The sequence below is a fragment of the Silurus aristotelis genome (assembly GCF_946808225.1).
Source record: "Silurus aristotelis genome assembly, chromosome: 21".
NCBI lineage: Eukaryota > Metazoa > Chordata > Actinopteri > Siluriformes > Siluridae > Silurus > Silurus aristotelis.
Window position 1 is genome coordinate 16,356,582 of NC_139594.1, and position 23,457 is coordinate 16,380,038.

The 23,457-nt window shown below is 39.5% G+C and overlaps 1 protein-coding gene across 1 annotated transcript; it reads left to right on the plus strand.

Annotated features, from left to right (window-relative positions):
* The first annotated feature begins 543 nt into the window (after positions 1–543).
* On the plus strand, positions 544–16,129 carry pex1 (peroxisomal biogenesis factor 1). The gene is made up of 24 exons (XM_083523499.1): positions 544–783; positions 863–1,018; positions 1,098–1,181; positions 3,524–3,638; positions 3,728–4,437; positions 5,324–5,443; positions 5,563–5,686; positions 5,774–5,880; positions 6,810–6,901; positions 7,026–7,158; positions 7,260–7,356; positions 7,518–7,688; positions 7,784–7,938; positions 9,816–10,008; positions 10,085–10,251; positions 10,417–10,551; positions 10,988–11,052; positions 11,409–11,551; positions 11,796–11,899; positions 13,761–13,937; positions 14,242–14,472; positions 15,137–15,331; positions 15,441–15,571; positions 15,677–16,129. The coding sequence occupies exons 1-24, from the start codon at positions 676–678 to the stop codon at positions 15,759–15,761; spliced, it is 3,798 nt and encodes a 1,265-aa protein (XP_083379625.1). The 5' UTR covers positions 544–675; the 3' UTR covers positions 15,762–16,129.
* The last annotated feature ends 7,328 nt before the right edge of the window (positions 16,130–23,457 follow it).

Genomic DNA, 23,457 nt, shown 5'->3' on the forward strand with positions numbered 1-23,457 from the left:
GAATAGATATATATTTTATTATAGTGAAGGGTGTGTTTCAGTTGTAGTTTTTCGATCGATTTATTGGTTGAGTTTCAAGGATGGATTATAAGTATTGATAATTATAAATACATCTAGGAAGCATGAACACTGCATAAGACCAAACTAATCTATCTACGATGGCTTCCCCCAAAAAATACAATACAAATAATTTCAGACTTTCAAATAAACAATATATATTGAAAATATTTTCTGAATGCAGTAAGTTTAAGTTGTTTAAAATGTATTGCTGTGTCTAAAGCGGACAAAGATAATAAATAAATAAATAAATAAATATAACTAGAAATAGAAAAAACAGATACATTAAATAATAATAATAGTCTACACAGTGATTTATTATATATATATATATATATATATATATATATATATATATATATATATATTTTTTTTTTTTTATTATATATATTATTTAATATATTAATATATATAATATTGTTTCTTGATATCCCTTATGTAATGATCAGGACTAGAGAGTGATCAGTTTACCGATAAATCTACTAGTCATGCCTGTTATGGACTATGGACATGGTTAGCATGGCAGTTGTCAGTTCACGTTAGCCATGAAGATAAATATTGTCTAATATTTATCTATAATTATTAAACATAGACCATTTTGAATCATATTTCCATGCAATGCTAGGCAGCTATGGGATTCAACCAGTTACTCTGGTCTTTAACAACTTTAAAGATTGTTTTCTGCACCTGTCTCCCAACTTAGTGTCTCAGCTCTGTCTCAGAGAGGTGTGTATGAACAGATATGTGATTTCAATATGTGAGATTTTTCTATGCATGTTTATAAATCCTGTGTCTTATAAAACAGAATCAGGTGTTGGAGTTGTCCTGGGCTGATGGTGATCATCCCCTGTACTTAAGCTGGATCAGGGGCAGTAAGACATCATCATCAGCAGGACAGGAGGACAGGGTTGAGCTCAGCAGGCAGTTGGGAGAGAAGCTCGGGTTGCATGAAGGAGAACAGGTAATTCAGTGATCGTGTTTTGTTTTTTAGAAGAAGAATAAGATCCAGTGTAGGAAATAATTAGTTTTTCTATTCCCAGGGCTTCCTGAGATCATGTGTTCAGGTGCAATCAGTTCAACAGGTGTTTGTGGAGCCTCTGTCTTCAGATGATTGGGAAATCCTGGTGAGAGCTTAAAACCTTTTTTTTTTATATATATATATTTGCATTTATATAAATATTTTGTTTAACTCCAGATATTTCTGTGCCAGAATTCCAGGATATAAATGTATGTATATCACCACATAATATTTATAATCAGTGCTCTTGCTGATATTTAAAGCATAAATTTTTGAACACATTGGAATGAAGTTTGTGTATGCAGTGAGTTTTATTCAGCAGCACTCCTTGGCTTTTAATATATGGATCAATGATTTTTTTTCAAGTTATACAGTCATCAAGCTGTATACACTAATACACATTAGGGATGATGAGATTCAGCGATTCGCATCGGCATAAAATTTAACCATGTGATGCATCGATTTAAAAAACGTGCGTCAGATACAAGTTGCCATTGTTTTTAACATATTCGCATCTGTAAAAAAAAAAGTGAAAAAATGTATTTATAAAATATATTTATCTATAATTAGTAATAGCGCTATACTTTTATTATTTCAAAAGTACCCATGTCCTGAGAGTCACCCAGAATACAGATCAACATGGCAGAGGTAGAGCTGCATCCTTCTGGAGTCAGAACACTGCAAAGCTTTGCCCTACAAAGTGTTTCACAAAGTATTTATGAAAGTGGCCATGTGTTCAGTCAGAAGGCACTTAAGTAAATTGATGATTTGTTGTTTGTCTGAACCAAAGAAATAAAAGTGGACTCTCTGTACCTTATTGAATTGTATATCTTCTTTTCTCTTCGGCATTCGTCCGTCTTCGAGAGACGATGGTGTAGCTTCCAGTTTGGGTGTCCTATCTGCACCTTCGCGAATGGCTGAAAAGTCCGATTCTATTGCATCGTATTGCATTTAATTGCATTGTTTTGAATTGAATAGAATTTGGATCACACTGCATCATAGTAGGGGTGACTTATGTCGCATCGGGAGCTGCTACCTATGTATCTTTTTAATGTATCGTTTCGTTTTCTTTACGTCAAGATCACATCGGCCTCAAGTTATGGAGACTCACATCCTTCAAAAAATATATATATATATATTTGTATACTAACAACTATTTTGATAATTGATTAATCGAGGTGTTTGTGTGTTTTATTTATTGTGTATTAAAGTGTACACAATACACTTGTACACAGTACAGGATTTATTGTGTATAAAAGTGTACTTGAGAAAATGCAAAAGCCGCATATTATCTTTAATTTAGACATTTAAAGTTTATAGTAGCTGCATGTTGAGGAGTGGATGCGGGATTTCTCCTCTGAAGAAATTCACTTATGCTGGGTTGTTTCTAGGGGGGGGGAGAAAATCAACATTTATATTGTTTTTAATGATAATTGCAGATGGCAAGTTGACAATCATGCTTAAAAAATCGATATAAAAAAAGTTTTGAAATTTTTTGTTTGAAAAATTCACATTTTTTGTTCATTTGTAAAGATATAAGCATCTAGAATATATAATGAATAAAATTTTGTATAATAATGAAATGATTTATGCATAAATTAAATATACAAATATTAAAAACAAGCATTTGAACGTAGTAAAGCCGCAGTTAATCAAGTTTGACAACGAACACGTTACTGTTGTAGTAGGCAAATGCTATAAAAAGATAAAGGAATGGAAAAAACCTTAATCCGTGACACCAGTGTGTCTTACTGCAACGCTGTTATACCTCCATGCAACACAAGCTCCGCTTTGCATAGCTTGCAAGTTGCAGTCTTCTTTGTTGTGTTTATTATAAAATGCTCTCATGCCTCGGACGCACACTTCTTTCTGCTGCCGGTTGACCCTGTACTCACCGCTATTTTCCCAAGCGGCTGTGTTATGTTACTGTCATGCAAAACCGTAACTTGAGCAGCCCAACTTATCCATTACGAATTGTTTATCAATTTCATTATCGATTATTATTAATTTTATTGATTAGCTGACGCAGCCCTAATACATACGTACATACATATGTTTGTGTATGCAGTGAGTATTATTCAGCACCGCTCTTTGGCTTTAAATATATAGATTAATGTTTATTTATGTTTCAGTCGAAAGTCAGATATTACAAGCTATGTATACTACACATGCACTTCACATAGACATAGGTATAAAATCAGGACAAAGACCCTGGAGATATGAGAAGAAAGCAATACTCACTAGGAAATGTGCACTGTGGTTGTTGAAGCATAGTCGTTTTTATTTGTATCCCATTTTATGACACACACCAATTTACTGCAGAACGAGATATATTGTACTTTAAGATGTTTTCTGCAGAATACACAAGTATCCACTACCGTGTCCATTAAAGCAAGTTAACCATGCATGTGTATGTAACATGGTGTGCACGTATTTTAATGTTTCCAGGAGCTTCACTGCTTAGCTCTTGAACAGCAACTTTTAGACCAGATCCGAGTGGTCTTCAGAGATGCAGTGTTCCCTGTGTGGGTGGACCATCACACTGTTATCTACATCAAGATAGGTTGGTAATTCCAATGCTTTATTGGAATTTTGCAGTCAATAGTGCAGCTCTCTTCTTCGTCTCTAACCACTCTGCTTTTATTGTTGTAGTCTCCTTGTCTCCGTCTGTCTCATACGGCCGATTGGAGCAGTTCACTGAGCTGGTAGTCTCACCTAAACTTCGACCTGGAGACAACCACCTTCCTCATGCTCCCTCAAATTCTGAACCAAAGAACCAACATCTGCCAAGGCAGCCGAGCGCCGAACCCTCATCTGTGACCTCATGTACCGGAAGCGACTCCCAGTCGAGTGTCCCAGAGTCTATTAGTCATCGCTCAGATTGTCCTCAAAGTCTTCAAGTTGGAATGACTGATCTGAGGAGTCTGTTACGATACATGTTTACAGGAAACCATCAGCCGGCCAAAGAGATTCCCGAAGTTCCTATTATCCCTGCTGTCTTCCAAGATTGTGTGCTTCGGGTGTGTGGATCCCCACCAGCAGCGATTTCTCATCTCGGTTCGAGTCCTAGAGACGTTCATGTATTCCCATGGCACCAGTTGGAGTGTTGGAGTCCAAGCCTGCCTGTATTAACCTACGGCAGACTTTCAAAGGTTCACTCTCCGAAAGAAGTGAGGGAGCAAGCCAAGCAAGCGATGGAGAAGAAAAAGAGCAGAGAGACAGAAAAAGATCAGACTGATACAGATATTCAGAAAGACAGACAAGAGTCAGTGGTGGTTAGGATGATTTGCCACGATGCTGAAAATCTGCAGCTGGATCTGAGATCCTGGAAAATGGGAGAAATTCATAGTGGGAAGATTTGGGTGAGTATTATTACAGCACCACACTTTAGCTTTAAATATATAGATCAGGGGTTTCAAACTCAAAGCACACTTTAGGTTGCGGACAGGATAAACATTTATTGAACACACTAAAACTGAATGGTTTTTTTACATAAATATAAATAAAAACAGACAGTAATATTATTCCAGAATAAATCAACTTTAAACTTTAAACAACATAAAATATTTTGCTCTTTATAAAAATATCCTGTCAAAATTTAGAAATTTGAAAAAAGTTAGAAATATACAAATATATAAAAAAAAAAAATGTGCCTTTAAGTAAACGTTAAAATAACAAACATTTTCTTTGTTCTTTTGCCATTAAAAAATATATAAACTTTAAATAACAAAATATTTTGCTCTCCGTAAAAATATCTCCTGTCAAACACAAGACGTCGCACACCTTCATCATGCAACTCTTCAGAAACTCTCCCTCGGTAAATGGCCGGGCTGATTTGGCTCTGATTTCTCTTCACCATTGTGAGGGGCTTCGCAATAACTTTACAATAGGGTTGTATACATTAACAGAAGCTTGACTTGATTGACGCTGGAATGTTCCCAGGTAGCCTAGCATTCGGCAAGGTAGCTGAAGCGCTGCATTATGGGATTTGTAGTTTGTGTGTTATCAACGCTTCATATCGCCGGGCCATTAATACCAATAATAATAGATCTATATAAAATGAAGTTGCGGGCCGGATATAATTGTACATCGAACCAGATGTGGCCCACGGGCCTTGAGTTTGACACATATGATACAGATTTTGATGGAGAATTACGATGGAGATGCGTTACAATGACACCATCATAACTTAAAATATAGTAGGTCGAGACACAGCCTAGCCTACACAATACAATGTTCTATTTCCAGATCCCAAGCAGTTTACGAGGCAGGTTGAGCGTTGAAACGAACTCTGCTGTGAAAATCCAACCTTTGCGATGTACCCCTAAAGTAGCACTACATGTTTCTCTTCAGCCCTTACATCTTATGGTGAGTGTCTCTGTCCTCTAACCAACACGTTTTCACTTACATTTCGTCATTCATATATTAGCTATGGGTTCTATTTGACACACAGTGAAACTTGATGCTTTTTATTATTGTTTCTGCAGGCTGAAGGTGACCGAGAGGAAGATGTTCAGTCTGCTTTCCTCAGTTGGCTTCATGCTCTGAGCCATCAGCCTTTAGCTTGTCTCACAGCACGGACTGACGTCATCATCCTGCCCTGCACTGAAGGTAAAACAAAGGTGCATATGGTTTTTCTACGAAATAATTGATTGACTTCTAGTTTGTCATTTGGTTTCTGCTGTTTTTATTTCTTAGGCAAGTCCGAGTTCATCTTGACTGTTCTAAAACCTGAAGCTGAGCCTGAGCAAGCAGATGAGATCTTTCTCTTATCTACTGGTGCCCTGTACAAAGCAGACATAAAGGTAGTTTGTTACTGGGAAATAAAATTGATTTTCCAATGCAATTAGTCAGCCAATTTAGGACACTTTTTATTCACATTTATTTTTGGAATTTAGGAGAAAGCTGGTTTTCTTTTCAAATTTTGCTTAATAATAATCATTTTAAAAATGCGTTCTGATTTTCAAAACAATGATTCTCTGATGCTGTAGCTGAGGATGGTTCCTATAATCAGCCTATGGATTCATATGGTTGCTGTCTAGGATTGAAATCTGGAAGCATGAAGACGGATTTGGACTGTAATTAATGTGGACGCTTTTTTTGTATTTTTTATTTAGGTGTTTATCAGTGAAGAGTTGATCATCTCACTATGATGGAACTCCTGTATAATTTCTATAATTTTGGACAATCAGTGTCACCCAAAAGAGAATGGGTTCTCTGGTTCCTCTCAAGATTTCTTCCTCATACTATTTCAGGGAGTTTTTCCTTGTTGACACCTGCTCGTTCATTATAGATAAAAGTATAGGGATTAGGGACGATGTGCATCTTTATACTGTAACTGAGGCCGATGCGATTCACATCTCCATGCATAGCCAACGATATGATACATTAAAGATACTTATGAAGCAGCTACTGATGCGAGACAAACCTTTTTTAATTCGATTCAACAAAATGCGATTTAATGCAAGTTAATGCAATTCAATATGGTACAGATAGTTAACTTTATTTCTTTGGTTCAGATAGACAGCAAATCATAAATTAAGTTTTAACATATCACGTTCAAAAAAGAAACAAAATTTGAAAAGAAAAAATGAACACAAAATAATGCAGTAAATGTGATTTGATTATGATCATATGTATTTGTTTCGCTATAATCTGATAGTTGTAAGTTTTCAGTTTTTCTATTCATGTCTGTTGAGTGCCAAAATGAGGCATGTCGTGATTTCTTTTCTAGATTGTCAAGGAGCCTCTTGGGTCGAACCAAACCACAGCATACACTGCAGACGGGTCGCCTTGTGTTGACTTCCCTTCCCTCAGCTCTCTTGGGTAATTCCAGGCAATAGCAAGTTGTTTTATCGAATATCAAAAACAGACGTACGTCAAACACACGTCCCATGTCATAGTGATTTATGTCAAAATTTGTGGACTTATCTGATCCCTGCTTGTTTAGCGGTGTGGAGGACATCAGTGCATGTGCTTTTGAGCACATCTCTCACAGTCTGTTGGGAAGTCCACTCTCGTGTGAGCTGGTATCTTTTGGCTGTGGCCTCCGGAGTGGAGCTCTGCTTATCACAGGAGCCAAGGTGTCCTTATTGAGATGTTCTAGGTTTAACAGTAAGCCATGGACAATAACATTTACTGTTCAGCGCACTTACTTAGTGTTTGTCTCTGTCCGTGTGAAAAGGGCAGCGGTAAGACTTCTCTAGCCAAGGCTCTCTGTAGAAAAGCTGTGGAAGAGCTCGATGCCTACGTCGAGGTACTGGATTGCAAGAAACTTAAAGGTGGGACGGGGGTATTGGTGCATCTGAGTGAGAAGAACTCAGTAAAATTGTGTATTTTGTAAGTAAGGAGTTTCCTTTCATCTATCTATCTATCTATCTATCTATCTATCTATCTATCTATCTATCTATCTATCTATCTATCTATCTATCTAATCAATCAGGTAAACGAGCAGACGCAGTGAGGCGAAGACTGGAAGAGGTTTTTGAGCAAGCAGTGTGGAGACAGCCGTCTGTGGTGCTGTTGGATGACCTGGATCACATGACTGGAGCAGCCACCACCCCTGAGCAGGAGCAGGGAGTGGAGGCTGTGCTGCATCATCACATCACACAGAGTACAACACACCTGCAGCCTAACACTTTAAACTGCTTGGGGCATCGTTCAAAAGATCGAGCTAAAAAGCAACTACGTTCGTGTGTGCGTTTTTAGGCCTGAAGGATTTGGTGGATGAGGTGGTGGAACGCTCCAGTTTGGTGACTCTGCTGGTCACGGCACAGAATGAACACACTCTTCACCCAATTCTGACCGAAGTGCAGGGTTCACACTTCTTTCAGAGCTTCTGTAAGATAGACACACCTGACCAGGTGAAAATCACATCGGTTTATATTTATAGTACCATTAACCTAAAAATATATATTAATGACAATTATTATAAGTATTACATAAGTAATATAACACATTCTTGTGTCTTATATGTACATGTTGTCATATATCATACAGTGAGGAAAATAAGTATTTGAACACCCTGCTATTTTGCAAGTTCTCCCACTTAGAAATCATGGAGGGGTCTGAAATTGTCATCGTAGGTGCATGTCCACTGTGAGAGACATAATCTAAAAAAAAAAATCCAGAAATCACAATATATGATTTTTTAACTATTTATTTGTATGATACAGCTGCAAATAAGTATTTGAACACCTGAGAAAGTCAATGTTAATATTTGGTACAGTAGCCTTTGTTTGCAATTATAGAGGTCAAACGTTTCCTGTAGTTTTTCACCAGGTTTGCACACACTAGAGGAGGGATTTTGGCCCACTCCTCCACACAGATCTTCTCTAGATCAGTCAGGTTTCTGGCTTGTTGCTGAGAAACATGGAGTTTGAGCTCCCTCCAAAGATTCTCTATTGGGTTTAGGTCTGGAGACTGGCTAGGCCACGCCAGAACCTTGATATGCTTCTTACAGAGCCACTCCTTGGTTATCCTGGCTGTGTGCTTCGGGTCATTGTCATGTTGGAAGACCCAGCCTCGACCCATCTTCAATGCTCTAACTGAGGGAAGGAGGTTGTTCCCCAAAATCTCGCAATACATGACCCCGGTCATCCTCTCCATAATACAATGCAGTCGCCCTGTCCCATGTGCAGAAAAACACCCCCAAAGCATAATGCTACCACCCCCATGCTTCACAGTAGGGATTGTGTTCTTGGGATGGTACTCATCATTGTTCTTCCTTCAAACAGGTTTAGTATAATTATGACCCAAAAGTTCTATTTTGGTCTCATCTGACCACATGACTTTCTCCCATGACTCCTCTGGATCATCCAAATGGTCATTGGTAAACTTAAGACGTGCCTGGACATGTGCTGGTTTAAGCAGGGGAACCTTCCGTGCCATGCATGATTTCAAACCATGACGTCTTAGTGTATTACCAACAGTAACCTTGGAAACGGTGGTCCCAGCTCTTTTCAGGTCATTGACCAGCTCCTCCCGTGTAGTTCTGGGCTGATTTCTCACCTTCCTTAGGATCATTGAGACCCCACGAGGTGAGATCTTGCATGGAGCCCCAGTCCGAGGGAGATTGACAGTCATGTTTAGCTTCTTCCATTTTCTAATGATTGCTCCAACAGTGGACCTTTTTTCACCAAGCTGCTTGGCAATTTCCCCGTAGCCCTTTCCAGCCTTGTGGAGGTGTACAATTTTGCCTCTAGTGTCTTTGGACAGCTCTTTGGTCTTGGCCATGTTAGTAGTTGGATTCTTACTGATTGTATGGGGTGGACAGTTGTCTTTATGCAGCTAACGACCTCAAACAGGTGCATGTAATTTAGGATAATAAATGTAGTAGAAGTGGACATTTTAAAGGCAGACTAACAGGTCTTTGAGGGTCAGAATTCTAGCTGATAGACAGGTGTTCAAATACTTATTTGCAGCTGTATCATACAAATAAATGGTTTAAAAATCATACATTGTGATTTCTGGATTTTTTTTTTTTTTAGATTATGTCTCTCACAGTGGACATACACCTACGATGACAATTTCAGACCCCTTCATGATTTCTAAGTGGGAGAACTTGCAAAATAGCAGGGTTTTCAAATACTTATTTTCCTTACTGTATATGAGATATGAGAAGTTTCAAAACTAATGGTGAAAACTGGTTTTACAACGTGACATTTTAATCCATTGACTACATTTAATATCATTTGTTTGCTCTCTGTTCATACAATAAATTGGGATTTTGTCTGTACAGGTCCAGAGAGCAGACATCCTGAGATCAATAATGACCAGTAAAAATATCATAACCGAAGACAGCACAGGAAATTTTGATCTGGAGGACATTACCATGAAAACGGAAGGCTACCTTCCACGAGATTTGGACCTTCTCCTGGACCGAGCCATTCATGCCAACGCTGTTCACAATAGCGGCAACAGGAACACTCAAGGCAAGCACAAAATCAAGTTCCACGTCACTGTGATTGTGTCATACATGTCTATCTGAAATTCTGCAATGTCCCGCAGGTGTGTGCTTGAGCAGTGTGGACTTGCATCAGGCACTGCAGGGTTTCACACCTCCCTCTCTGTGGGGGATGCAGCTGCAGGTGCCCAGCGTCGCGGGAATGGAGCAGGTGGGCGGACTTCATCAGGCACGCCAGCTTCTAATGGACACCATACTACTGCCTGCCAAGGTATAGCCGGTAGTCATTTCCTATAGCATTAAAGCAGTCAATCTGTGAATGTTTAATATCTAGTTGCCTGGATTATTAAATTATATACAAATATATTACTTTATTGAAGTTCTGTTATTAGATTTCCTAGTTGTCAGTGCTAATGTGTGCTGTGATATGCTGCAGTACCCACTGCTCTTCTCCAGTCTGCCAATTCGCCATCGCTCTGGTGTGCTGCTTTATGGAGCTCCTGGCACAGGGAAAACACTATTGGCTGGAGCTGTTGCCAAAGATAGTGGCATGAATTTTATCAGCATTAAGGTGAGAATCTACACTTCTCTTATTTATTACCAGATTTTAAGGAATAGAATTGGAGGTCAACTGATTTGGTTTTGCTGATTAATCATCACCGATAGTTGATTGCTGGAACAATCAGCAAAAATCCATACCTAATAGTTTTTCCGGGTTGCATTATACAGCACGAGAGTTCTGTTTATTTGATCTGTATTGTTTAATTCATTTCATATGTGATTTTTTTTTTTTTTTAATTCAGTTTGAATGCATCTGTCCCCCCCCCCCCCCCTTATTTTCATTTTTTTTTTTTTTTTTTCCCTGCTGTTCTAGGTATTACATTGTTTTAAACAGGTCTTAATTTTTCTACGTCCATGTAACGCTACCTCTAATGCGCATTGAAATGCTTCTGCAGCACTTGAACATCTTAGTCAAATGGCTAAAAAAGTGGTCTGTTTTCCTCCAGGGTCCGGAGCTGCTGAGCAAGTACATTGGTGCTAGTGAGCAGGCAGTAAGGGATGTGTTTCAGAGGTTCGTAACAGTTCCTCCAAAGCGATTTGATTTCCAGATCTACCTTGTTGTTTTTGGCAGCAATTATACTCTATCAATTTGCCTTGCTTGTCATTTATTGCATTACATATTTTTTAAATCCATTTTTCATTTATGTTTATTATAGCTTTAATAATGATGTGAAATATCCGCCATGCACTTTCCATGTACAAGCCTTGTATTCTATGGAAATTGTCTTTAAGCCATGCTGTTGTATTAAATAATGCACACTGACTGACCAATCAGATTCAAGCATTTAACCCTGCTGTGGATTTATTCGCCTAATACATTCTGTTGCCTTTTTTTCTTTCTGTTTTCCCTTTTCTGGTTCACTTTAGAGCACAAGCAGCTAAGCCCTGTATCCTGTTTTTTGACGAGTTCGACTCCCTGGCACCACGGAGAGGACACGACAGCACAGGGGTCACTGACCGAGTGGTTAACCAGCTGCTCACACAGCTGGATGGAGTAGAAGGGTTGCAGGGTAAGTACTATATTAAAGAGATTCACCTTGAAATTCTGGGATTTTAAGTGTTACACCTGCATTTACATCAGGCAAATGTGTTTGAAACAAATAGCTATTTTTCAAGATAGACTAATAATCCACTGTCACCTCATTCTTTATTTTGAATATTTTTTTGTGAATGCCTGTTTTTTGTTTTTTTTTGACAGCTGATGTTTCCATAAATATTTTTATAGCCTGTTTGTATCTGTTTTATTAATCTCAGGAGTGTACATGCTGGCAGCCACCAGTCGTCCTGATCTGATCGACCCTGCTCTGCTGAGGCCCGGGAGGCTAGACAAGACCCTGTACTGCCCTCCTCCAGACCGGGTCAGTCTTATATATCCTATTAAACGTAGACCTTTTTTTTTTTTTTAGATTTTTACCAGGTTAACTAGGGGTGACCCCAAAAAGTCAAAGATTATATGTTTTGATTGGAGGAGCCTGATTCGACCAAGAATCTCACAATCAAAGAGGGCCCAATGTGGGGCCCAATGTCTGATTTCACATAGAACTACAGTTTTTCTTTTATTAATTTAATATACAGCCTATTATGATATTTCTGTAAATAAAAACTGTGAAAAGAAAGAATCTTTTTTAATAAATATATTAATGTTTTTGAATAAATCCACCCCTAAAAAGTCTGTGTGAAAGAAAATAAAAGTTGTCTTACTCACTGACTACTAGGTGTCATCGTCCCCCAAACACACACACCCCCCCACACAGACACATGATTCGAGTATCAGTCGACTGTAGGCAAGACTTGACAATTCTGACTCGACTATGTAAATTCTCGTTCGAGGACACTCCTAAAGTAAACCAGGATCTGTAAAGGAACTGTGTGGTTTCTTATTTAATGGCAAGCTTCAGCCACTAGAGGCATTAATTATTTACTGATACAGTGGTACCCCGCTTATCGACCGGCTCGGACATCGACCTTTTCGCTTAGCGAACAATTTTTCGACCGAAATTCGCTTATCAACCTTTTTTTACCCTGACCCACGTGGAGCATTTTTTTTTTTTTACTTTTGTAATGTTTTTAATTTACACTTTTTACTGTATTATTGTCAGAAATCCACCTGCCACACCCCTTCGGCGGCTGTCAAAACCTCCGCTTTCCCTGAAGCCCCCGGCTTCAACAATGCACATCTGGGGCTCATTATTCACTCATCCCCAGCTCCTATATAAACCCCTCATTCATCCACACTCCTTGTCGGTTATTTTTGGTATGTGAAGGTGTTTGGTGCATGTTTGTCTGTGTTTTCCCTCTCACACGTATTCCTATGCGTTTCCTCCTTTCCGGACTCCACGCGCTCTCCACGGCTCCTACCTTGCGTTTGCCCATGGACCTCGCCCCTCCAGGGCGTACCACGGATATCTCCTTCTCGTTTGTCAGGATTCTATGGACTCCCGTGTGTGTGTTTTTTGTGTTAAACTCTCCGTGTTTTCGTTAAACCAAAGCGAATTTACGCTGCATAACAATTATATACAGTATTATTTATGTACCTGTATTATTTAGTATTAATACTGCTAAAAACAGGGCAAAGATTTTTAATAAATGGGTATCGTGGAGGTCGAGAACGGATGAATTGGTTTTGCATTATTTTTTATGGGATAATTACATTCGCTCTTCGACCTTTTCGCATTTCAACCGGTTTTAAGGAACAGATTAAAGTCAATAAGCGGGGTACCACTGTATTTGGATACGCTGCAGCCCAGTCAGGGAACCAACCCCAGCCATTAGGGTTGCACAAGCCTTAGTGCCGGTCCCAAGCCCGGATAAATGGGGAGGGTTGCGTTAGGGAGGGGGAATCCAGCATAAAAACGTGCCAAATCAAACATGCGGATGGTCCGCTGTGGCGACCCCTAATGGGAGAAGCTGAAAGAAAGTTTATTTAGATATTCCTGTGGAAAAAACTATTCTATATAAATATAGATTCTATATAGACTAGCAACATTTAGGATTTAAAAAAAGTTAAAAAGTTGCTGCTGTTGATGCTTGACGGGTCAGGACTGTGTTGGCAACAAAAGGGGGACCAACACAATATTAGGCAGGTGGTCATAAAGTTATGCCATGTAAAAATGTAAAATATAGAAGTTTGCAGCCTGGCATTTGCACTCCTCACATTGTTGATAAATGCAGTAAAGTGTTTAGGTGGTCATCGAAGTGACTGAGTGTTCTTTCTTTTAGGAAGCCAGACTGGAGATCCTGAAGGCTCTGACTCACGCTGTTCCCCTTGCTGCAGATGTGGACTTGGAAGAGATCGCTGTAGCCACCGAGCTATATACAGGAGCTGATCTGAAAGGCCTGTTATACAACGCACAGCTGGAGGCCATTCACAGCAGTCTGGGAGCAAGCGTGCCGGCTGTGAGTCATACTTATAAACTCAGAACTTCACGGGGGCTTCATTGTGGCAAAGGCTTGTCTATACTTAGCTTTTTTTTTTTTTTTTTTTCAAAGTCGCAGCAAAGGTTTTGGGATGAAAATTATGGATGAAGACATTTATTTAAAACAAATTTTCATAATTCAATTTTATTTGTACAGCCCTTTTTATGCACATTGTCTCAAAGAAGCTTTACAGATGAAGCGCTAATAAGGTTATATAAAAGTGATTATATAAAATGATAATCCTAAACAGGAAATGGTCAGTTTTTCCTCCACTGGTGTGCAGGAGCTAGTCTCAGGATCCGACAGCGAGGTCAGCGTATCGTCGCTGATCTTCCTGAACCATAGCAGCGGCTCGGACGACTCTGCAGGAGAGGCTGAGGCTGGCCTGGAGTCTTCCGCAGCAGCCCTGGAGCACACTGAGATTCCTACTGAAGACTTAAACCGCAACATCTGGCGGCTCTATTTTGGAAGCTCGTTTGAATTGGAGCTTGGCCACAACTCACCCCCTGAGCTGGTAGGAATCACTTTGATTTAATCTAGTCTAGTTTAGTCTGTGTTTAACTGTGATATACCCAGATGTGATTTGTAAAATAGTGATAAAGGTAAAGGTGCTTTAGACTTGCCACATGCACCTTTTTACTATTTACTATTAATCCTCGGACAGACAGCAAATAATCAAATTACTTAAGTGCCTTCTGACTTCTAACACATGACCCTTTCACAATCAGGCCTTTGTAGCGCAAAAAAAAAAAAAAAAAAGATGAAATAAAACCAGTTATTTTCCTGTTGTGTCTGCAGGAAGATTCAGCTCTACCTCTGCCATGTTAATCTGTATTCTATGTGACTCTCAGTACACGCCTCGGCCTCCGTAGTGTTGTGATACGTCATATTCACGTAGCAGCAGCGGTGCTGAGAGAACGCGCTCGAGAAATGTTTTAGCGAGAAGAAATCAATCTACGTATCAAAATTTGATCACAAATTATTGGTCACTTTTTTTGTGCATCTACTAAAAATTATATATATAAATAAATAGTTTTTCACCGATGCAAATGTTTTAAAAACGATGCATCACGATACTTGTAAACGATGCATACTTTTTAAAATCGATGCATCGCATCACTAGTTCACAAGAAACCGGTGTTATGATGTTTATACTGCTCTGTCTTCCCCACTTCCAGAATTCACAGTGCTTATCAGTCCCTAACTCCACCACGCATGAGCTGACCGGTGCATCGGCGAGAGACGTTACTTTCCTCAGAGGCCCACTGCTTATGTCCTCCGTGCAGCAGGGCTTCCAGGACCTGAACTCTGAACAATCTGAGCGCCTGAGAGCCGATCTCAACACAATCAAAAGCAGCTATCACAGGAACATCGTCAGTTCTTCTGTACCCTTATAGTGTAATAATCAAATCCTTAGTTCCTGAGGTTGCCATTTGCAGGTTTTGTAACTAGTGCATATGTGTGTTTTTTTTTTTTTAATAGGAGGACACCAGTTTGGAACAGACAGGCCCTGTTAAACCTGTGGTCCTGATATGTCAGTCTCACCTCATGTCAGCACTGGCTAACACTAGAGCCTCTATCAGTAGACAGGACTGGAGGAGGTATTCTGAGCTGTAAGTAACATCGAATTACCAGAATTTAATTGTTTTTACAGTGTATTCTGCAAAAATTATCACACCATGAAACTTACGTTTGTGTTAATGTGGGTGTCACTGCAGCTACGAGTCATTTGGAGCTTCGCGAGAAGGCAAGTCTCAAAACGCTGTGCTGTTTACACCAGGCCAACGAGTAACTCTGGCCTAACGAGGACCACCCCCCCACACACACACACACACACACACACACACACACACACACACACACAAACTCTGTAGTTACTACTTAACAAAGGCAGATAAATATTTAACTTTGACTTACTTGGAAAAACATCACGGCCACATCACGCATTATACGTTCGGTTAACATTTTGACATCTGAGTCACGTGTAAATAGTTCTTTTAGGTTAGAAGATTGGATTGTCCTTGATGTGAGCTAACCAGAAAGCTTAATAACTGTAATATATTTCAGAAATGTTTGTGTTTTGATTGATGTGAATATAATCAAGGAACTGATGTGTGACCATTGATTCCTTCACTTAATTAAATAAATATTGATTGACTTTTAAAAAAAAATAATTAACTTATTTTTTTTACACACTGACTATTAATCTGCCCATGTAAACACATCTATCAAATCTTGGCATGTTTACAAGCGTCATCCGTCTGCCTGCTAAAGCGAAACCATTCGCTTATTAAAGCCGGTCTTGTTCACCTTTTCAAAACTAATGTTTATAGTAGACACTTTATACAGCCCAGTAGATGGCAATATCATGCAACAGACAACAGTTTAAAGCAGTGGTGTCCAGTCTGGTCCATTTAGTTGGAAAGAAATAACCGCAGCTACTCCAGGAATTTGAAACCACAAGCAAGCACCTCTTTCTGCAGAAACAAAAGTCGAGGATTTAGTTCAGGGAGTGAGGACAAATTGGTAGGGGTGAAATGGTACACAAAATTTACAGTTCGGGACGTACCCTGGTTTTTAAATCAATGTTTGTTCCAATTTCAGTACAGTGAGGGGGAAGAAATGCAAAACATAAAATTGCTTGTCAATTTTAATTAACACTATTATTATTATTATTATTATTGACATTTGTGATCAACATTTGAACAATTTACAATTTTAAAACAATTTTAAATAAAATGCCTGCTCGGTTAAATAATATCAAATAATATTTTCTAAAAAATACTAAATACAAACCTGATTCCAAAAAAGTTAGGACACTGTACAAATTGTGAATAAAAAAGGAATGCAATAATTTACAAATCTCATAAACTTATATTTTATTCACAATAGAATATAGATAACATTTAAAATGTTGAAAGTGAGACATTTTGAAATGTCATGCCAAATTTTGGATTTCATGAGAGCTACACATTCCAAAAGAGTTGGGACAGGTAGCAATAAGAGGCCGGAAAAGTTAAATGTACATATAAGACGTGATCTTCGGGCCCTCAGACGGCACTGCATCACATACAAAAATGCTACTGTAATGGAAATCACAACATGGGCTCAGGAATACTTCCAGAAAACATTTTCGGTGAACACAATCCACCGTGCCATTCGCCGTTGCTGGCTAAAACTCTATAGGTCAAAAAAGAAGCCATATCTAAACATGATCCAGAAGCGCAGGCGTTTTCTCTGGGCCAAGGCTCATTTAAAATGGACTGTGGCAAAGTGGAAAACTGTTCTGTGGTCAGACGAATCAAAATTTAAAGTTCTTTTTGGAAAACTAGGATGCGGTCATCCGGACTAAAGAGGATAAGGACAATCCAAGTTGTTATCAGCGCTCAGTTCAGAAGCCTGCATCTCTGATGGTATGGGGTTGCATGAGTGCGTGTGGCATGGGCAGCTTACACATCTGGAAAGGCACCATCAATGCTGAAAGGTAAATACAAGTTGTAGAACAACATATGCTCCCATCCAGACATCGTCTCTCTTTCAGGGATCTGCATTTTCCAACATTCTGTTGGACAGTTGGGCTGCTCAAGTTATGGTTTAGCGTGATGTTAAGATAATACAGCCGCTTGGGAAAATGGTGGACACTACAGGGGGAGGGTACAGGGTCAACCGTCAGGAACAAGTGTGCGTCCCAAGTCATCCTAAGCATTGGAGTATATTCTATTAAACACAACAAATGAAACTGTACCTGGAAGTTATGTAAAGTGGAGTTTGTGTGGGATGGAGGTACCACAGTGATGCACAAACAGATGAAAATCAAATACACTGGTGTCATGGATGAAGGTGAAACATCAGCATGGTGAGCAGAAACTGTTTAATCCTCATCATGTGAAAATGGTGTAGTGTAATAGTGATATTGTTTACACCATTTGTTTGTAACTTCAGGAAAGTCGCACTGGATCTGTTCTGTCGTGACCCACGAGCATCAGGTCAAGCAATCAGCTCGCTCGTGACATGGTAATAGATTCAATTAAAACGGTGCGAATAAACACTAAATATAAAAGCAGCAACAGTAAACAAACAGTAAACAAACAATGCATATTTCTTTTTTTTTTCTTTTAAAGCCTGTTATCTTGCTGCGTTTCTCTGTTTCATTCTCTTTTTATAACACTTGTCTACATCAACAGTAATTTATCTGTTTTAAAATGTGATTTACTGCGGCTTTATTACGTTCAAATGCTTGTTTTCAACGTTTATATATTTAATTTTATCAATATCGGTCTATTTTTCTTTGAACAAAAATTGTCAGTTATTTTATAGAGATTTTTTAAGCATGGTTGTCAACTTGCAATGTGCTAAATACAATTGTTGATTTACACAAATTACACCTTGCATACTTAAATGCTGTTTAAAAGGAACCAAATTTAGCTGACAAAATATTCATTCTTCTCAACATGGAGAACTCTGAAAGAGAAGTTAGTCATGTGAACACAAAACTACACAGTTGTAGTCAGTGTTGGGCAACGTTCCTTTTTTAAAAGTAACGCATTACAATATTGAGTTACTCCCCAAAAAAGTAACTAATTACGTTACTTAGTTACTTTTTATGGAAAGTAATGCGTTATATTACTTTTGCGTTACTTGTATCTCTTTCACGCCTTACAGGTGTAACAGGTGTAATATAAATAATTGCCATTAAGAAATGTTATATTAGGGCAAAAGACGTGTCTTAAACATTTAAAATGCTTAATAACTTCTTAGAGAACAATAAGATGATCGACTAAATTTTTACCCCAAGGCTGAACACTTTCCAGTCGCACTTCTGTACACTGCTTTTCAATCTGCCTTCGCCGTCAGGAATGTAACTATCGTTCGTGTATATAAGGTTAAGGGTGTGGGCTGCACACCGGTGATGTGGAGGGAGAACATACCTTTCGCTGTCATTTCGCAAAACATCGTATAACTCCGTAAATATGACCTCGTCCTCCTCTACATCATTCTCTGCTTCATCATCAGCTTGAAACATTCTAAACGCTTTTACAAAGTTCGCGCTATTATCAGTGACAGTGGCAGTTTATCTTCCCACAAAGAGCAAATGAGCTGTGAATTTGCTCTCTCTCTCCGCTGTGATGGCATCGTACATGTGTCTCCCACGGAAAACTTTTATTCTGAGCAGTCAATAGAGCTGCAGTGGTGGAAAGTTGGCAAAAGTTTTCTATATTTCTGTCTCCATTTCCATATATTCAACATTATATACACACACACACACACACCTGTAGTGCTGTGCTTTGCATGCAGATGTTATTTTTTTTAAAGTGGTATTTTTTGCAGTTGACGAGCTTTTTACCAACACATAATCTACACTTAACCATTATTTATTTCTCCTTTTCCTCGACTATTTCAAAATAATAAGAATACTTCCATCACAGTAATGTAATTCTCTGGTTTGCCATCTCCGCTTCTGACCAGCTTCTGTTCCCGCGGCTCGCACGTAGGAGTGCACGATTCTACGTGACTACGTTCATTTTAATTCAGTATTTCTTTTTTAATGCAAAATAATTTAACTGAAAACTAACTCGCATTACTTTTTTAAAAAAGTAACTCGGATATTAATGTGTACATTTATAAGGTAACGCGCTACTTTACTCGTTACTCCAGAAAAGTTATATTATTACGTAACGCACGTTACTTGTAACGCGTTACCCCCAACACTGGTTGTAGTATTCTAGTTCAAAATACCAGGTGGTATCATAGAGTCTCGAAACCAGCTCTGTCTCTTTCGTCAAATGTCCTCCCTCAGTACCTGCTCTGGTAAAAATCACTATTGACGGTCCGGCCCCCAGGGGGCGAATTCTCAATGCACAATGGAAAAAAAAAGATGATGAGCATGCACTTGGTTGAGCTGCAGACCTGCCTTACCCTTTTTGGTCGTGGAGATGATGGGCTCTTACACTGTGAAGACACAGGGTGTACAGGTATGACCCTGAGACGGAGCAAGTTTCGTCACCGAAACAACGTAATAATCCTCGGCATAAAGGACATGTCTTCCACGGCACGCTGAGACCTTGGCAGACTTCGACAGTGTTTGTTCTGCCCACGATCAGTAGCCTGGCGACGAACTTGGCAGCAACATGGCGCATGTTTAAATCACACGTGTCAACACACCGACAATGGCAGCAGTGTTGTGAATTGTTCTTCGGCGATCATCATGCACAAGGGGGCGAATGGTTTTGAAATTTTCTGGGGTTGAGCTTGTTGAACATCTTCCTGATCTCCCATCGTCTTCCAGTAAGGTTCTTCTGCTCTTGAAGCCCACCTACCACTTAAAACACCTCGAACAATTCGATGGTAACGTACATGGTCAGAATAGCACCAGTTGCACAGCTCTGGTGTGTACAGGACGATATCTTTTGACTTATGAAGTTCACTGCTCCCTCTCACTGTGCGTGCAGCCTTGTGCTCTCATCTGCTGCCGTGTTAGGAACATTTAATGATAACACCTCGTACACATATATTGATCTAAATTTGATGTCTGCAAGCTTGTGCTCTCATCTGCGTGTTAGGAAAATTTAATGATAACACCTCGTACACATATATTGATCTAAATTTGATGTCTGCAAGCACAGTTATAACAACCAGCTTCGTTTTTCTGATTAATGTCAGACATTCCGTGTAAATGTACATTTATAGCAAATAGTTTTAGTGAAATCCTGGGCTCTTATCAGAGGCATTGAGTGCTGAAAGTTATACAGACTTTAGTTGTAGCACAGCAAGAATGAGTAACAGCACTATACGTATTGATTCGCCGGAGACAACGTGCTCGTGAATAGGAACACATTATTCTGTTAGATGAGAACTGGAAATATAAAGAAGCCGCTGGGAATTTATTCTGCCCAACCCATGACTATGGAACAATTCTTTCTGCAGCATACAATCAATTCATGGATGAGGTACTGAGCCTGAATACTCAATTTATATTCCAAACCGATTCAGACTTGCAGGAATGTTTTTGTGAAAATTTTTCTTTAAAGCACCTACTCAATTTATATGTAAGAAAAGTACAAGATTTCTCTTTCATTGCATCTGTATTCCAGAGGCTCCTTGTTAATGCACAACTCCAACCACCCGGATTTTGATGTGCTGGCATTTAAAGAGGAAAGGAGGGGGAAAACGGAAGCTTAAGCTCTGTTAAAATGAAAGGAAATGTATATTCAGGGTTTTTTTTCTTTCTTCCAGCTGTGATTTAGAACCTACACTGTCTTAATTGTCATATCAGTTTTTCCTGCTTTCTTTGCAAGGGATGTTAAAATCAGCTTTTATGTGTGGACATTTTTTTCAGAGCTTCATTTAATAGGTTTTCGCTTTCAAAATGTCAAACTTGTTTGTGAGGATTGCCTATGACAAACTGCAACTCGGTAACCAAAGCTCAGGAAATAAACTGGGAACCCCAGTGGTGTGAGGTGACAATATTACGACATCCATACCCGTGTATATGCGGTTTGGTGGTATCTTTCCTCTCTGGTTCGTTCTGAAAGCTGATTGGTTAATAGTGACTAGAGGTAGACTGATCTCGATAGCTAGATTGGATAGTACTTGCCGATAACCGAATTATCAATGGATTCTTTTTTAAACGTATTCTCTATAAAACAAACAAAAAAAAAAACATAACACTCCATGTAAAATAAAACTGAACTTTAGTACCAAAAGAAAAAATATAAAAAAAACAGTACTGAATCATAAAAATGTGAGGAAAATAAAAGACGCATTCAAACTAACACAAAAAGTAGCATCCAAAATAAATAGAAAGAAGACACATCAACAAACATGTGGTGTAAGTGATTGGCCTCTATATGATAACCCACTTAATGGCCCAACGGTGGAATCCACTGGCGTGGGTGAAGGTATGCTGCGTGGTAGTCTTTCTCAAGCTGCTGTAAAAGATTACTAAAATGGATTGCAATTTGTTACATGAATCAAATTTTTTACCTTAAGACTTCAGTTTGTAATAAAAATTTAAATTCTTCTTCTTCTTTTGGCTGCTCCCATTAGGGGTCGCCACAGCGGATCATCCGTCTCCATACCACCCTGTCCTCTACATCTGCCTCTTTAACACCAACTACCTGCATGTCTTCCCTCACCACATCCATGAACCTCCTCCTTGGCCTTCCTCTTTTCCTCCTACCTGGTGGCTCCATCCTCAGCATTCTTCTACCAATATAATTCATGTCCCTCCTCTGCACATGTCCAAACCATCTCAATCTCGCCTCCCTCACCTTGTCACCAAAACATCCTACATGCGCTGTCCCTCTAATAAACTTATTTCTAATCTTGTCCATCCTCGTCACTCCCAACGAAAACCCTAGCATCTTTAGCTCTGCTACCTCCAGCTCCACCTCCTGTCTTCTACTTAATGCCACTGTCTCTAATCCATACAACATCACAGGTCTCACCACAGTCCTATAAACTTTCCCTTTCATTCTTGCAGATACCCTACTATCACAAATCACTCCTGTCACTTTTCTCCACCCACTCAACCCTGCCTGCACTCTTTTCTATACTTCTCTAACACACTCTCCATTACTTTGCACTGTTGACCCCAGGTACCTGAACTCCTCCACCTTCTCCACCTCTTCTCCCTGCAACCGCACCCCTCCACTGCCCTCCCTATCATTCACACACATGTACTCTGTCTTACTCCTACCGACTTTCATTCCCCTTCTCTCCAGCACATATGTCCACCTCTCCAGGCTCTTCTCAACCTGCTCACTACTCTCACCACAAATCACAATATCATCCGCAAACATCATAGTCCAGGGAGACTCCTGTCTGACCTCGTCCGTCAACCTGTCCATCACCACTGCAAACAGGAAAGGGCTCAGGGCCGATCCTTGATGTAGTCCAACCCTCACCCTGAACCAGTCTGTCGTTCCTACTGCACACTTCACTGCTGTTACACTGTCCTCATACATGTCCTGCACCACCCTCACATACTTCTCTGACACACCAGACTTCCTCATACAGTACCACAGCTCCTCTCTTGGCACCCTGTCGTACGCTTTCTCTAAATCCACAAATCCACAATGCAATTCCTTCTGTCCTTCTCTATACTTCTCCATCAACATCCTCAAATAAGGCATCTGTGGTGCTCTTCCTCGGCATGAAACCATACTGTTGCTCACAGATGGTCACCTTCTCTCAGCCTGGCTTCCACTACTCTTTCCCATAACTTCATGGTGTGACTGATCAACTTAATTCCCCTGTAGTTACTGCAGGTCTGCACATCTCCCTTATGCTTAAAGATCGGTACCAGCACACTCCTCCTCCATTCCTCAGGCATCCTCCCACCTTCCAGAATATTGTTAAACAATCTGGCTAAAAACTCCACTGCCATCTCTCCTAAACATCTCCATGCTTCTACAGGTATGTCATCTGGTCCAACCGTCTTTTCACTCTTCATCCTCTTAATCTCTGCTCTCACTTCCTCCTTACTAATCCTATCTAC

What these genes read in the sequence shown, in the direction of transcription:
- pex1 (XM_083523499.1), top strand. Translation starts at nt 676, where the DNA reads ATGCTAGGCAGCTATGGGATTCAACCAGTTACTCTGGTCTTTAACAAC. An exon ending in TGTACAAAGCAGACATAAAG is followed by an intron (nt 5,881 to 6,809) that starts GTAGTTTGTTAC and finishes TTTCTTTTCTAG; the next exon opens with ATTGTCAAGGAGCCTCTTGG. An exon ending in TGGAGGAGGTATTCTGAGCT is followed by an intron (nt 15,572 to 15,676) that starts GTAAGTAACATC and finishes GTGTCACTGCAG; the next exon opens with CTACGAGTCATTTGGAGCTT.